Source organism: Oncorhynchus mykiss, chromosome 10 (assembly GCF_013265735.2).
Source record: "Oncorhynchus mykiss isolate Arlee chromosome 10, USDA_OmykA_1.1, whole genome shotgun sequence".
Taxonomy (NCBI): domain Eukaryota; kingdom Metazoa; phylum Chordata; class Actinopteri; order Salmoniformes; family Salmonidae; genus Oncorhynchus; species Oncorhynchus mykiss.
In genome coordinates this window covers 52246181-52259941 of record NC_048574.1, presented here as the reverse complement: position 1 = coordinate 52259941, position 13761 = coordinate 52246181, and the positions used below count along the sequence as shown (strand labels likewise).

At 43.2% G+C, this 13761-nt stretch overlaps 1 protein-coding gene across 1 annotated transcript; it reads right to left on the bottom strand.

Annotated features, from left to right (window-relative positions):
• Nucleotides 1-274: 274 nt before the first annotated feature.
• c10h11orf53 (chromosome 10 C11orf53 homolog) lies at nucleotides 275-5441 on the bottom strand. The gene is made up of 5 exons (XM_021618980.2): nucleotides 5047-5441; nucleotides 3382-3482; nucleotides 1799-1841; nucleotides 1191-1495; nucleotides 275-882 (listed from the first exon to the last, which is right to left on the bottom strand). Exons 1-5 carry the CDS (start codon nucleotides 5069-5071, stop codon nucleotides 481-483), a joined length of 876 nt encoding a protein of 291 aa, XP_021474655.1. The 5' UTR covers nucleotides 5072-5441; the 3' UTR covers nucleotides 275-480.
• Nucleotides 5442-13761: the final 8320 nt, after the last annotated feature.

Below are 13761 nucleotides of genomic sequence, written 5' to 3'. Positions count from 1 at the left end.
GTACAACCTTGTCGTCATAACGATTAACAATGATTGTGGGGTATGTATTTGAATATTCAAATATGCATCTCAAAAAGAGAAGCGTTTTTTCCTGGTCTAAGGCGACCTCTATTGTCTCATCCATGTTGTTACAATGCTCCCAAAAGAGGTAGGCCTAATGGTGCATTTTCATACTAGCTTCTTGAATAATGTTTTTAAATGGTTATAAACACACACACACACAGAGACAGACAGACAGACAGAGAGTTATAAAACACAGACACATATGTCCCAATCAAAGATTTATATCTGTATTTTATCATTTGCACAATTAAATGTTTATATACAGGTCAAACGGAATACAAAGTATATCATTATATTGTATAACAAACCCACATCCACATTCTCTGTGGTAGTGACTCTGAAGTTAACTGTACTGTAGCTATCCATTAATGTCCACAACAACATGTCAGTTCGTGTCTCAGTCAGTGTCCATGCGTATCAATAGGCCTTCCTGGGTTCATATGGCAACCAAGAGCCAGTCCCGTCATCCTTGGCCCACGAGGCATCACTGAGGGTGACGGCTACACTGCCAGGGTCCTCTGAGGGCACAGGTGATACCTTGACCCCTGAAGTCTCCCCCGGGGATGTCAAATATGTGTAACTGGAGGGGTAGCTGGATGAGGGGCTGTACGAGGCACCAGGGTAGTGCACCTCTTCCAGGGGGTGTAGAGAGTAGGGCTGGGAGCCGGACAGGGTGGATCCTCCACTACGGCCAGGTATCAGCCGATAGAGGGAGGGGCTGTCAGTGTCAGGTGAAGCCAGGCCAGAGGTGGCTGTGGTGGGCACTGGGACCTCATCCTGGCTCATTGAGTGTCCGTCAGACTGCTCCCAAGAGTCTCTCTTTTGAGGGAAGACATATGAGAACAGTGAGGGGAAGGTTAAGAGAGCAACACAGATCTACTGTATTCACATAATACTCAGAGGTTGTGATGATAAAACAAATATGAAAGTAATGGAGAAGCATTTGAGGACTGACTGGTGTCTTTTAAAACTTAAAGGTCTTACACTTGACTTGACCGTAAAGGGAGACCTTTACGTTTTATAAGACAGCAGCTCAAATGCACTGTGACACACTAAAGGAAGTCTCTCTGTCTCTATATTATTTTTGAAACTGTCTCCATAGCAGTTAAGGTGAAATGTGTTTGTACCAAGAGGAGATTTGATGATTCCCCAGGGAGAGGTGGTAGCAGATGAGGTAGAGACGAGGTGGGGAAGAGGGATCCTCCGCTGGTAGAGAAGGCTGTGGCACCACGGTAGTCCCCAAATGACTCGGGTGTATAGTAGCTGTCAATATAGGCAGGGTAAGTGGAGGTGTGGTCGAAGGAGAGGGCCTTTGCCCCCAGGGCTGAGCTGTAGGGATCTGAGGAGTACTGTTTAGTGGACGGGCTGAAGTCTGAGTCAGTCAGGTAGGGGGGCCTCCTCATGCTATAGTAACCAGGAAGCATATGGGATCCTGTAGAAAGAGTCTAGAGGTGAAGCTTCCAGTGTAACAGTGGAACCCCCCCCCCCCATAATATATACCATTTAGAAGATACTTTTATCCAAAGAGACTTAAATTACTGTGTGTCCATACATTTTAGTATATGTGATCCCAGCCAGACTTGAACCCATGACCCTGGCGTTGCTAGCGCCATGTTCTTACCAATTGAGCTAAATAGGAGCAGGTATATTTACATATGAACCCCACATACTGTATGCTGTGGTAAAAAGCTTCAGCCATAGTGATTATTACAATAGGCTCCAACAATAGACTCACCTGGCATCTGCACAAAGGCTGCCTGGGAATTACTTGTCCCAGCCTGCTGGTGAGACAGAGACTGATGAGTACTACCTACCACACTGGCACCACTTGTGTGTGTGTGTGTGTGCGCGCATTATGCAAAACAATGCACTGAACTTGGATCAAGCACAATTCCGGTGAGACAGAGTGAGAGGAAGTAAGCAATGAGCATGAGAGAGAATGGGAGAGACTGAGTGAGACCGAGGGGGAGGGAAGGAGGCGGAATGGAGGGCAGGCAGGCAAATGTTGTGGGTAAAAATTTGAATGTAATTTGCCAATTCGCCATTGGGATGTGCCCTACCCCCTCCAAGTGCCATTTCCCTAGTGAGTACACGTTGCTTGCTCTTTGGGGTTTTAGGCTTGGTTTCTGTATAAACCATTTGTGACATCTGCTGATGTAAAAATGGCTTTATAAATAAATGTGTTTGATACACAAACTAGTATACTACAGCACAGACAGAATACAGAGCCAATACTGACTGAGAAGACATCACACCTGCAGAGTTGGACTGGTTTATTTAATTATACCATACCTATCTAAACACTTGACTAGTGAAAAATATATGAGTGTTAAATGGACTTGTATTTTCCAATTACTCTGAGTAGCAATGCACGGGCAAAATGACCCCAGTCTATCATTCCGTTTAGAATAAATCAATTGTCCTTCCAGTTAGTCCATTTTATTCAAATCACCACCAAAATTCTCCTTCACACAGGTTTTGTTATTCTTCTCAACTGTTTGGACGGTATGATTACAGGGTAATAGCAGAACTAGGTAAATTCCCTCATGCTCTGCTGCATGAACCATTTGAAATGGTTTCACATAAACTGTCATAAGACGCACATGTGAACCAAGCTTTTCAGGCAGCCAACAATGACCAACCATGTATCTGCATTCTATTTTCATAGAGGTGCGTGAACCAAGCTTTTCAGCCAGCCAACAATGACCAACCATATCTATGAGAATACAAATATATGTCAATTGACAATACATCAGTTTATTTAAACAGTCCCCATTCCCATTGAGAGTTAATGAAAAAGAGTCGAGCTCTTTGTGATCGGTCATCAGACTGACCTGTCCCCAACTGAAAACGAGCAGCCATTTTATGATTTGGTGGTGACTGATGAAAGGAGCTTGTTGTCTTTCCCTGTTTGATCTAGGCCTGGGTTTAGAGATGGCCTAACCTCAGCTTAACTGCCTGGGGCCCAACAATGGCTTGCTTGTCTGAAATGATCTGCTGGGGAGAAGGCTAGTAGCATTGGCAGGTGTGTCTGATTTCAGGATTCTGATAGGTGACCTGCTAGTGCTACCACAGAAAGCCCAGCAGGGATGTAGCCTACTGTCAACCGAAGCCTCTTGGGAGCACACACTTTCACTCTCTCACACACTCTCTCCATGGGTATTTCCTTTGTGTGGTCGGTGGTGGTCGCGTTGATTGTTTAATTGAAAGAAAGACGATACAGAATGTAAATAATCTGAGAGGCGACTAGGGAGCGAAAGACCGAAACAGAGAAAATGGATGGGAGCAAAAGAGGACAAGCCTGAAAAGTAAACTCACGTTGAACCTGGGAACACTTGTCTGTCTCTGCCTCTTCTCTGCCAGAAGGTCTTTGACAGTGTGTTTGACCCTGACACCCTGGTACACTCTTTTGGAGTATTCTGCAAAGAAACCACGGGAGAGTCATAACCTGTTTATCCAGAGAATATAAATAGTGATCATTGTTATGATAATGTTATTAAACATTTGACCTGTATGTATTGGTCAATATATTAGTAGCCTACAGGCAGGATATTCTCTCTCTCTCTCTCTCTCTCTAGACACATTGTACAATCAAATGAAAAGGAAAATCTGCTCAGTCTAGTAGCTCCAAATGTAATAATTTTTTCATCAGGGTTTCAAATGAGACAACATGAATATTATGCAAGAGCTGCGGGACAAAATAATACTTTTTTGGCAGCATATTTTCCTCAGGACTGTCAAAAGAAAAGATATGATACAGAAAGTCCCTATTTGAGATATTATATTAACAATGGCTACAACGTGCATTGGCATTGTCCAATCTGATTTCTTTCATCCCTTGTGATGTTCTAGTTTCCATACCATGAGATCATGGGAGAAGTTAGATGGAACCCACCCTGTCATATGATTTAATTTCAGATAAAATCATTTTAGATAATACAGTCTAGGAGATGCAAGATACGCCTAAACAAAATCAAATCAAACTTTATTTGTCAGATGCGCCGAATACAACCTTACTGTGAAGTGCTTACTTACAAATCCTTAACCAACAGTGCAGTTCAAGAAAGAGTTAAGAAAATATTTACCAAATGAAATAATAATAAAAGTAACACAATTAAATATTAATAACAAAGCTAGATTACAGGGGGTACTTGTACCGAGTCTATGTGCGGGGGTACAGGTTAGTCGAGGTAGGTAGGGGTGAAGTGACTATGCATAGATAATAAACAGCGAGGAGCAGCAGTATAAAAACAAATGGGGGGGGTCAATGTAAATAGTTCAGGTGGCCATTTGATTAATTGTTCAGCAGTCTTATAACTGAGGGTAGAAGCTGTTAAGGAGCCTGTTGGTCCTAGATTTGGCGCTCCGGTACCGAATGTCGTGCGGTAGCAGAGAGAACAGTCTATGACTTGGGAGTCTTTGACAATTTTTGGGGCTTTCCTCTGACACAGTCTAGTATATCGGTCCTGGATGGCAGGAAGCTTGGCCCCAGTGATATACTAGGCCGTACATCAATGATATAACAGTGATGTCAGCAGTCATTCTAAGAAATGGTAGGCTATTTCTTGCTACTCAGAAATGTTACAGATCCATAAAAAAGTGTTATGGGGAAGAAATTGAGAAATAAATTAAATATTGACATGGAAAATGTCATTTAGATTTATTCAGTTGGCTAACGGTGAGCCCTAGTGGCTTAAACTTCAAAGTTACCAGATACCAGTAATATAATATGCTAAACCTTAAGCAAAATATTTTAAGGCATTGAACAAATGCCATAGGCTAATCCATCAGAACACAAAACATACATGTTGTTTTTCCTCAGTTGTAACCTAACATGGCTTCAACGTCAATTAAATCTATAATAAGGACTTAGCCACGCTCTTTTATACGGCCACTAAACATAAACAATTATTGTTTGAAAATGTTTTGCACAAAGGCCTTTCCATGTTGAGATGAAACATGAGAAAATATACTGTACCGTACCCTCCATGAGCGTACCTGCTTCCATCGTGTAGGCCTAGTTATCCACACAAGGATCTTAAAGGGTATTCTCTTAATGTATCCAGGAGTTGAAGTGAACAGTGTTCATGATACCAAACTTCAGCCCCTTACAATCTAACTCTGTGCCAGTCCTATAGAAGTTCAGATGTGATAACCCAGTCATTGAAGTGCCTCTGAGGCAGTCTTTTTGCTTTGTGTAAATGCAAATTATTGGCTGGACGTTTAAAAAAAAATAATTTGCATCATTATTCCAGATTAGACAGAGAGAACCTAGCTTTCCCATCGTACTGATGCAGGGGGATGTGTTTTGGGAATTGTTTTGGTGATGGTGGAGATGATGGTGTTGATGATGAGGAAGAAGATGAGATCGGTAAGAGAAAGAGGAGGGCAACAACTTTTGATGATGAATACTACAACATCATTTTTCTTTTTTTTTAAGCTTTCAGCTTGTTCACCTGTCAAGCTACAGTATATCTCACAAAGCCAACTTGTTCTAGTAGAGGGGGTTTTCCCAGGACTCAAACGGCTGTATGTAGGTAGACCTGATGACCCCACACTGGGTAGGGGATTAAACAGGTGTCCAATATGAATCTCTGGTAAAAGTCTAAAATGCATATATATTTTATTTTTTTATTTTTTATTTTTTACCCCTTTTTCGTGGTATCCAATTGTTTAGTAGCTACTATCTTGTCTCATCGCTACAACTCCTGTACGGGTTCGGGAGAGACAAAGGTTGAAAGTCATGCACAACCCAACCAAGCCACACTGCTTCTTAACACAGCGCGCATCCAACACGGAAGCCAGCCGCATCAATGTGTCGGAGGAAACACCGTGCACCTGGCAACTTTGGTTAGTGTGCACTGCGCCCGGCCCACCACAGGAGTCGCTGGTGCGCGATGAGACAAGGATATCCCTACCGGCCAAGCCCTCCCTAACCCGGACGACGCTAGGCCAATTGTACATCGCCCCACGGACCTCCCGGTCGCGGCCGGTTGCGACAGAGCCTGGGCGCAAACCCAGAGTCTCTGGTGGCACAGCTGGCACTGCAGTACAGCGCCCTTAACCACTGCGCCACCCGGGAGGCCCAAAATGCATATATTTTATCATTATTATTACCGTACATTTATTTTCTAGGATTTAGTAAGATATTTTGGAATTTGTTGACATTGATTGGTAAGGCATGTCAGTGGGTCATGTACAGTAGTAGTGAATTACAGTATATGACACAGGGGTGTTAAACAGGAAAGGGTAGTTATTTTGGAGGGGTTAAATGGGAAAGGGGAATACCTAGTCAGTTGTAGAACTGAATGCCTTCAACTGAAATGTGTCTTCCGCATTTAACCCAACCCCTTTGAATCAGAGAGGTGTCAGGGGCTGCCATAATCGACATCCACATCTTCGGCGCCCGGGGAACAGTGGGTTAACTGCCTTGCTCAGGGGCCAAATTACAGATTTTTAACTTGTCAGCTCGGGGATTCGATCCAACAACTTTTCGGTTATTGGCCCAACACTCTAACCACTAAATTACCTTCCGCCCGACTAACCGCTTTTGTAACCCCCTGCAGGAGAGCCTATGTAGAAAGCACCATCTCTTTCCATGGAAATGGCCAGGCTTAGTGAATCATTATAGTTTCAAGCTGCATTTCTGTTTTCATGGGAACATTATAATCAGGCTAACTAACTCCACCCTCTCCTAGAGAGAAACCCCCTGCCCATGCTCTGTGTGTACAGTTTGATAACGCAGTGCCCTCTTTATCTCTCTCTGGCAACACAGAGCTACAAAGGCCAGTGGCCACTGTCTGCTGGTTTGCAGAAGAAGCAAACATTGAACAGACTCAATATCAATGGAGCCTGGGCACCTCAAACTTGTGCATGTTTGTTAATATGATACATGTTTTGTACCCAATGTAATTGGGTCATGGTTGATGTGGGGGGTAGAGGCCTGTGGGTTAGAGATGGCCTGACAGAGTGGAGTACAGCCTCAGGCACTGGGTGTTCGTTATTGTCTGAGTGGTACATCAACAAGTGCAGTTGCGTTCAGACAGTTAGGTGGGAGTCGTCGATCAGAGATATCATCTTGTTCAAAATAACAGTACATTTTTAATAGCACAACTTGACCTCATCTTTGCTCCAGTTCTTTCCATGGCAGGCAGACAGACAGAGAGACACATGTAGGCACAAGCAACAGTCATTGCAGGACTTGGTCTTCATTGACTTTATTCAATAGACATTTTCTCAGGTCAGTAGGGACAGGCATTGGCTCAGGATGCTTCATGGCAGATCCAATATGGTGGGTGAACAAAGTGGACTTTGACACGCAGCCACCCGCGTCCCGGGCAGCTGAGAGGAGGAGGACGGCAGGAGGAGGCGCATGAGGACGTTCACGCTCCTGACCTGTCAGCACTCTTAATTAAATACAGGAAGGAGCACTAACTAGGCCCGCAGGCTCTGTGTGTCGATGGCTATCGGAGCGAGGAGGAAGTGGGCAGAGGGAGCGGAGGCAGTGTGACATGGTCTACACCTACGACAGGCCGGGCAGTCTTTGAGGTTTAAGAGAGGCTGGCTGGCAGCAGAACACAACAGATGAACCTGTGACATCAAACTCTCTTTATAGTTAATTTGATCATGGCTTTGTAGTTTGTCTTTGGGGCACAAAATGACATGGGTTTAAACTAAATGGTTTCAAAAGATGAATAATGAATTGATTCCTTTCTCACCTGGCCGTGGTCTTTGACTTCAAAATGGACTTTGAAGTCTTGAGGAGAGTGGTGATTTGTGTTGTGATGTGGGCTTAGCTCAGGTGTGAGAGAGTGTTGATGGCAGAGAGAAAATGTAGCTTTTTGTGTTTTAGGACCTTTTCTTGTTGCAGTGGAATTTCAACTTCTTATCAAGGAGTAGCAGTGGCTTCAAACATTTTCCCTTCTTCAAAAGAGGGATGTCATCAGAGGGAGAGAGAGAGAGAGGGATGGTTGTGACTGACATCGTAAAGATACAAACAACCAGAGGAGAGATCAAAGAGCATCCTAGAGCATAGAATGAGAGAAGGAATGGAGACAGACCAGTTAATCATTTTGGAAAACTGACCAAAAAGTCCCTAACATTGCAGCATCCATCTTTAATTAAGGCCACAACAGCACAGGCATCTGACACTCATTCACATATCAGAACGAGACATCCTCTGATAGTCAATCCACAGGATGTAAAGTATCTGTGTCTTTAGCCTATTTTTTTATCATAAAAACCACATGAAAAAAACTAATTTCAGAAACAAAGGACCCTTATTACTTCTAAAGCCCACATCAATGGATCCCTGATTAAAAAACAGCCTCAATAGACCTACAAAAGGATATTCTCAGTCAATGTCAGTGCCATCTCTTCTCTAGTCTCTTTTAATCAGTGGAGGGTACTGAGAGTACTGTCTGGCCTATAGTGCAGGCTACTGTCTGGCCTTGGTCTTATAGCAGGTGGGGTACTGTAGACACTGCAGGACTGACACCTGAGGCACACTGGGCCCTGTATCTGTCTGACACTACAAAGGAGCCAACAGGAAATCCCATCCTGACTCCTTCCTGGCTACGGGTGAATCACTGTTCTCTCCTTCCTGGCAATGGGCCAATCACTGCTCAGGATTCAATATACTAAGGCATTCTTATTCGACCTACAGTATATCACCACTAAACTAGATGACCATGGAGATATATTAGTCAAAATCAACAAACCAGCAGGTTAGACGGCTGTATTTATGAAACATCAGCTCTTTGACCAACTGGCTCCGAGACAGCTTCTACCCCCAAGCCATAAGACTGCTAAATTGTTCATTAAATGGTTACCCGGACTATCTTCCACTGACTCTATGCACACTCACACTCCTATATATATATATACACAGTATATAGACACTCACTCACACACACTACACTGACACTCTCACTCATAGACAAACATTGGCAGTAGAATGGCCCGTACTGAAGAACTCAGTGACTTTCAATGTGGCATCGTCATAGGATACCACCTTTCCAACAAGTCAGTTCGTCAAATTTCTGCCCTGCTAAAGTTGCCCAGTCAACTGTAAGTACTGTTATTGTGAAGTGGAAACATCTAGGAGCAACAACGGCTCAGCCACAAAGTGGTAGGCCACATACTCTCACAGAATGCGAGTGCTGAAGCGTGTAAAAATCATCTGCCTTCGTTTGATACACTTACTACCGAGTTCCAAACTGCCTCTGGAAGCAATGTCAGCACAATAACTGTTTGTTGGGAGCTTTATGAAATAGGTTTCCATGGCCGAACAGCCGCACACAAGCCTAAGATCACCATGCACAATGCTAAGCGTCAGCTGAGTGGTGTAAAGCTTGCCGCCATTGGACTCTGGAGCAGTGGAAACGCCTTCTCTGGAGTAAAGAGTCACGCTTCACGATCTGACAGTCAGATGGACTAATCTGGGTTTGGCGGATGCCAGGAGAACGCTACCTGCCCAGATGCATATTGCCAACTGTAAAGTTTGGTGGAGGAGGCATAATGGTCTGGGGCTTTTTTATCATTCGGGCTAGGCCCCTTAGTTCCAGTGAAGGATAGATCTTAACCTTTCAGCAACAATGATATTCTAAGCTTCCAACTTTGTGGCAACAGTTTGGGGAAGGCCCTTTCCTGTTCATCATGACAATGCCCCCTTGCACAAAGCGAGGCCCATACAGAAATGGTTTGTAGAGATCAGTGTGGAAGAACTTGACTGGCCTGCACAGACCCCTGACCTCAACCCCATCGAACGCCTTTGGGATGAATTGTAATGCCGTTTGAGAGCCAGGCCTAATCGCCCAATGTCAGTGCCCGACCTCAGTAATACTCTTGTGGCTGAATGGAAGGAAGTCTCCACAGCAACTTTTCAAAGACTAGTGGAAAGCCTTCCCAGAGGACTGGAGGCTGTTATAGCAGCAAAGGGGCAGTGGCAACACCATATTAATGCCCATGTTTTTCGACAAGCAGGTGTCCACATACTTTTGTTCATGTAGTGTATCTACCTCATACCTCGTGCCCCTGCACATTGATTTGGTACTGGTTCTCCCTGTAAATGGCTCCATTCTTGTGCATTTTATTCCCCTTGTGTTACTATATTTTTCATTTTATTATTATTTTTTAACTCTGCATCGTTGAACAGTTCGTAAGCAAGCATTTCCCGGTAAAGTCTACACCCTTTTTATTCGGCGCAAGTGACAAATAACATTTCATTTTATTTGACGATTTACGAGTTGTTCGTTCACTCATTAATTCATTAATTTAGAGCAAGATACATTATTAGAAAATCGTCATTACTGTCTGTTGGTTGACTAATTTCTATGATGTAAAGACAGTGATAGAGCACATACAGGTACATACAGTAGATGACATCTGCTGATTATGTTTATTGACGGATTTGTTCAGGAAACTCTGCCCCTAAAGGCAATCACTCATTTGCCAAGTTTTTATAGTCAGATGGCAACTTGTTGCTATCCTTCCATGATGCTGTGTTGGGGAGCCAAGCTAAGGGCAGATCCTGACAGAATACAATAATGCCTAACAACCTACCTGTTTATCCAAAACAGGTAGATAGGTGTCGTCATACAACTGAGAATACTGTAGCATCACCTTTTCCCAAAGGTGTGTTACTGTTAGTTACCTGTGTTTCCTCACTTGGGGATGATGTCAGAGGCAACTGTCACCTCACCTGTAGTGGTATTATGTTCGCTTAGTGACCACACCCAACAGTTGAGGAGTCAATACTGCTTACAATAACATTACATTTATCTGTCTGTTTACCGCTGTGTGGGTGATCTGATCAGTACACACTCCGTTGCTATGCTGTTTCATTCATACAGTTGTGTCATCCTATTTATAAATCCTAAGTATAAATAATGTCATGGGATCACTCATGGGCCTTTGGATCTGAGAGATGAGGTAGGGTGACAGGGCAAGATAAATAAACATCGGGTTAAGGAGCTTTAATTTCAGTCAACCTATGTCTCACTGTTGACATTCTGCGTTAAAACCAGTGTAACACCCAAGTTGTTGATATACTTACTGTACAAGGTAATGGAGAACTGTAAAATATCCCTCTAGTTCTATTTTACCTTCACTAGGTGTCAGTATTCCCCTTGCTTACAGTAGGCTAAATCTGTCTGACTGTCTCAGATGGTTAAACAGGGAGCCACAAGACCAAGCCACAAGCCACACAGTTTGATATCCAAACCAGGAGGCCACATGCCAAAATCCAATAGTCTTCTGAAATACCTGAGCACAGCCTTTGCTTATGGAACTTTTGAATGAGCCCCATGCATGTTGCTCACGACATATTCTCTGCATCCAGAATCCTGTTGCTTTCCAGGAAACTGCCTGGGATATGTTGACCATACGAGAGAGGATATGGTGGTGGAGCCTGGGAGATGAGGCTCTGTCTGTCTCATCCATTGTGTCTAGATGACGCACACAGGCACGCATGAACACACACACACACAGTCTGGAGTTACAATCAGGAGTCAACCATGACCTCAACCTGCACCGTCAGCCTCCATCACCTCATCTCTTAGGCTTAGGGTTAACCTCAACATCCTCTCATAACAACAAGCTGTAAATTCACTCCATTCTTCTGATTTTATTCTCTCTCTACGCCATCATCTTTCCTCTTCCTCCTCTGATCCTTGATCTCCTCTTTCCTCCCATTCCCCATTTTCACCCCCAAAGTCACCAATTATTATTTCAAAAGAAATTGGCAAAACAGTCCTGTATTGTCAATGAATGTTGGTGTTAGGTATTGTGCAGTATACATTGTTCACTTTCGAGGTTCTGTGATAACTGCTTCCGTTGTTTCTGGGATAGCAATCATTAATAAACATCCAGGGGACCAACAGACGAACGTCACAGCATGAGGAAGTGACTGAGAGGTCAGCCATGGCGCTGGGTTCCTGGAGGAGAGAACCAAGCCAGGAGTAGTCAAGTCTGGTCCTTTCCTTCCCATCATAAATAAGCATAAGTGTTAGCTGCCTTACTGGGCTCTGGACTCCAACTCAGTGACCAGGAGCTAGCTAAACCTGATGACACTACCATCTGTGGACTGCACTCTCTCTCTCTCTCTCTCTCTCCAAGTCTCTTTAAATCCAAGTCTCTTTAAATCCCTTACAATAGCTTTCACAGATAACAAGAACCTACGTTCTATCATTGTCTCCCCATGCCCGGCCCGCTTTTGTCATTCGACTCGGCCGATTTCTTTATTTTAATTTATTTGTCTTATTTTTTCCACACCAAATACAATCACACACGTACAAACAACAATTTACAGACGCACATAACCAACTACTACATCTCCTCTGCCCAGTTCTGCACCTCACTGTAAATATATGTTTTTTTTATTGTGTCATTGACTGCACGTTTGTTTATCCAATGTGTAACTCTGTGATGTTGTTGTTGTCGCACTGCTTTGCTTTATCTTGGCCAGGTCGCAGTTGTAAATGAGAAATTGTTCTCAACTGGCCTACCTGGTTAAATAAAGGTGAAAAAATGCTTACACCTCCATCACTAGTGCCTGCATTATTGTTTGCCACATGGCTTTAAATTGTACCAATTCGTTTTTCTCGGTCGCCCCCATGCTATTTTAATAATTAATCATTCGATTTTTACATTTTGTTAATGATGGCGGATTAATTGATGTCCATTTTTTTAATATACATTTTTTTTCAAGATGAGTGATGAGAAGAGAATCGTCCAGCTCATGCCATGTCTTGAAATATGCAGACAGACGAATTAAAAGGAACTTTACATTGCAATACTTCTGACAGCCAAATATCTAGCGCCGCCCATAACTTTTGGACTTTGTAGCATTCCCAGAAAGCATTGATTATTGAATCACTGTTAGTTTGAACTTCTTTGGGACTGGGGGGCAGTATTGAGTAGCTTGGATGAACAAGGTGCCCAGAGTAAACTGCCTGCTACTTCGGCCAAAAAGCTAGAATATGTATATAATTAGTAGATTTGGATAGAAAACACTCTGAAGTTTCTAAAACTGTTTGAATGATGTCTTTGAGTATAACATAACTCATATGGCAGGCAAAAACCTGAGAAAAAAATCCAACCAGGAATTGGGAAATCTGAGGTTTGTAGTTTTTCAAGTGATATACAGTGTCTATGGGGTCATATTGCACTTCCTAAGATGTCCACTAGATGTCAACAGTCTTTAAAACATTGTTTCAGGCTTCTACTATGAAGGGGGAGCGAATAAGAGCTGTTAGAATCAGGGGTCTGGCAGAATGCCATGAGCTAAGTCACGTGCGCGGCTGTGAGCGCGAGCTGTGTTCAATGCCCGCGCATTGTGCATTTGGATTACTGGACTAAACGCACAAACAAAAATGAGGTATTTGGACATAAATGATGGACTTTATCGAACAAAACAAACATTTATTGTGGAACTGGGATTCCTGGGAGTGCATTCCGATGAAGATCGGTAAGGTAAGTGAATATTTATAATGCTATTTCTGAGTTTTGTGACACCTCTCCTTGGTTGGAAAATGGCTGTATGGTTTTCTGTGGCTAGGCGCTGACCTAACATAATTGCATGGTGTGCTTTTACGTAAAACGTAAAATCTGACACAGCGGTTGCATTAAGGATAAGTTTATCTTTAATTGTATGTTTAACACTTGTATCTTTTATCAATGTTTATGATGAGTATTTCT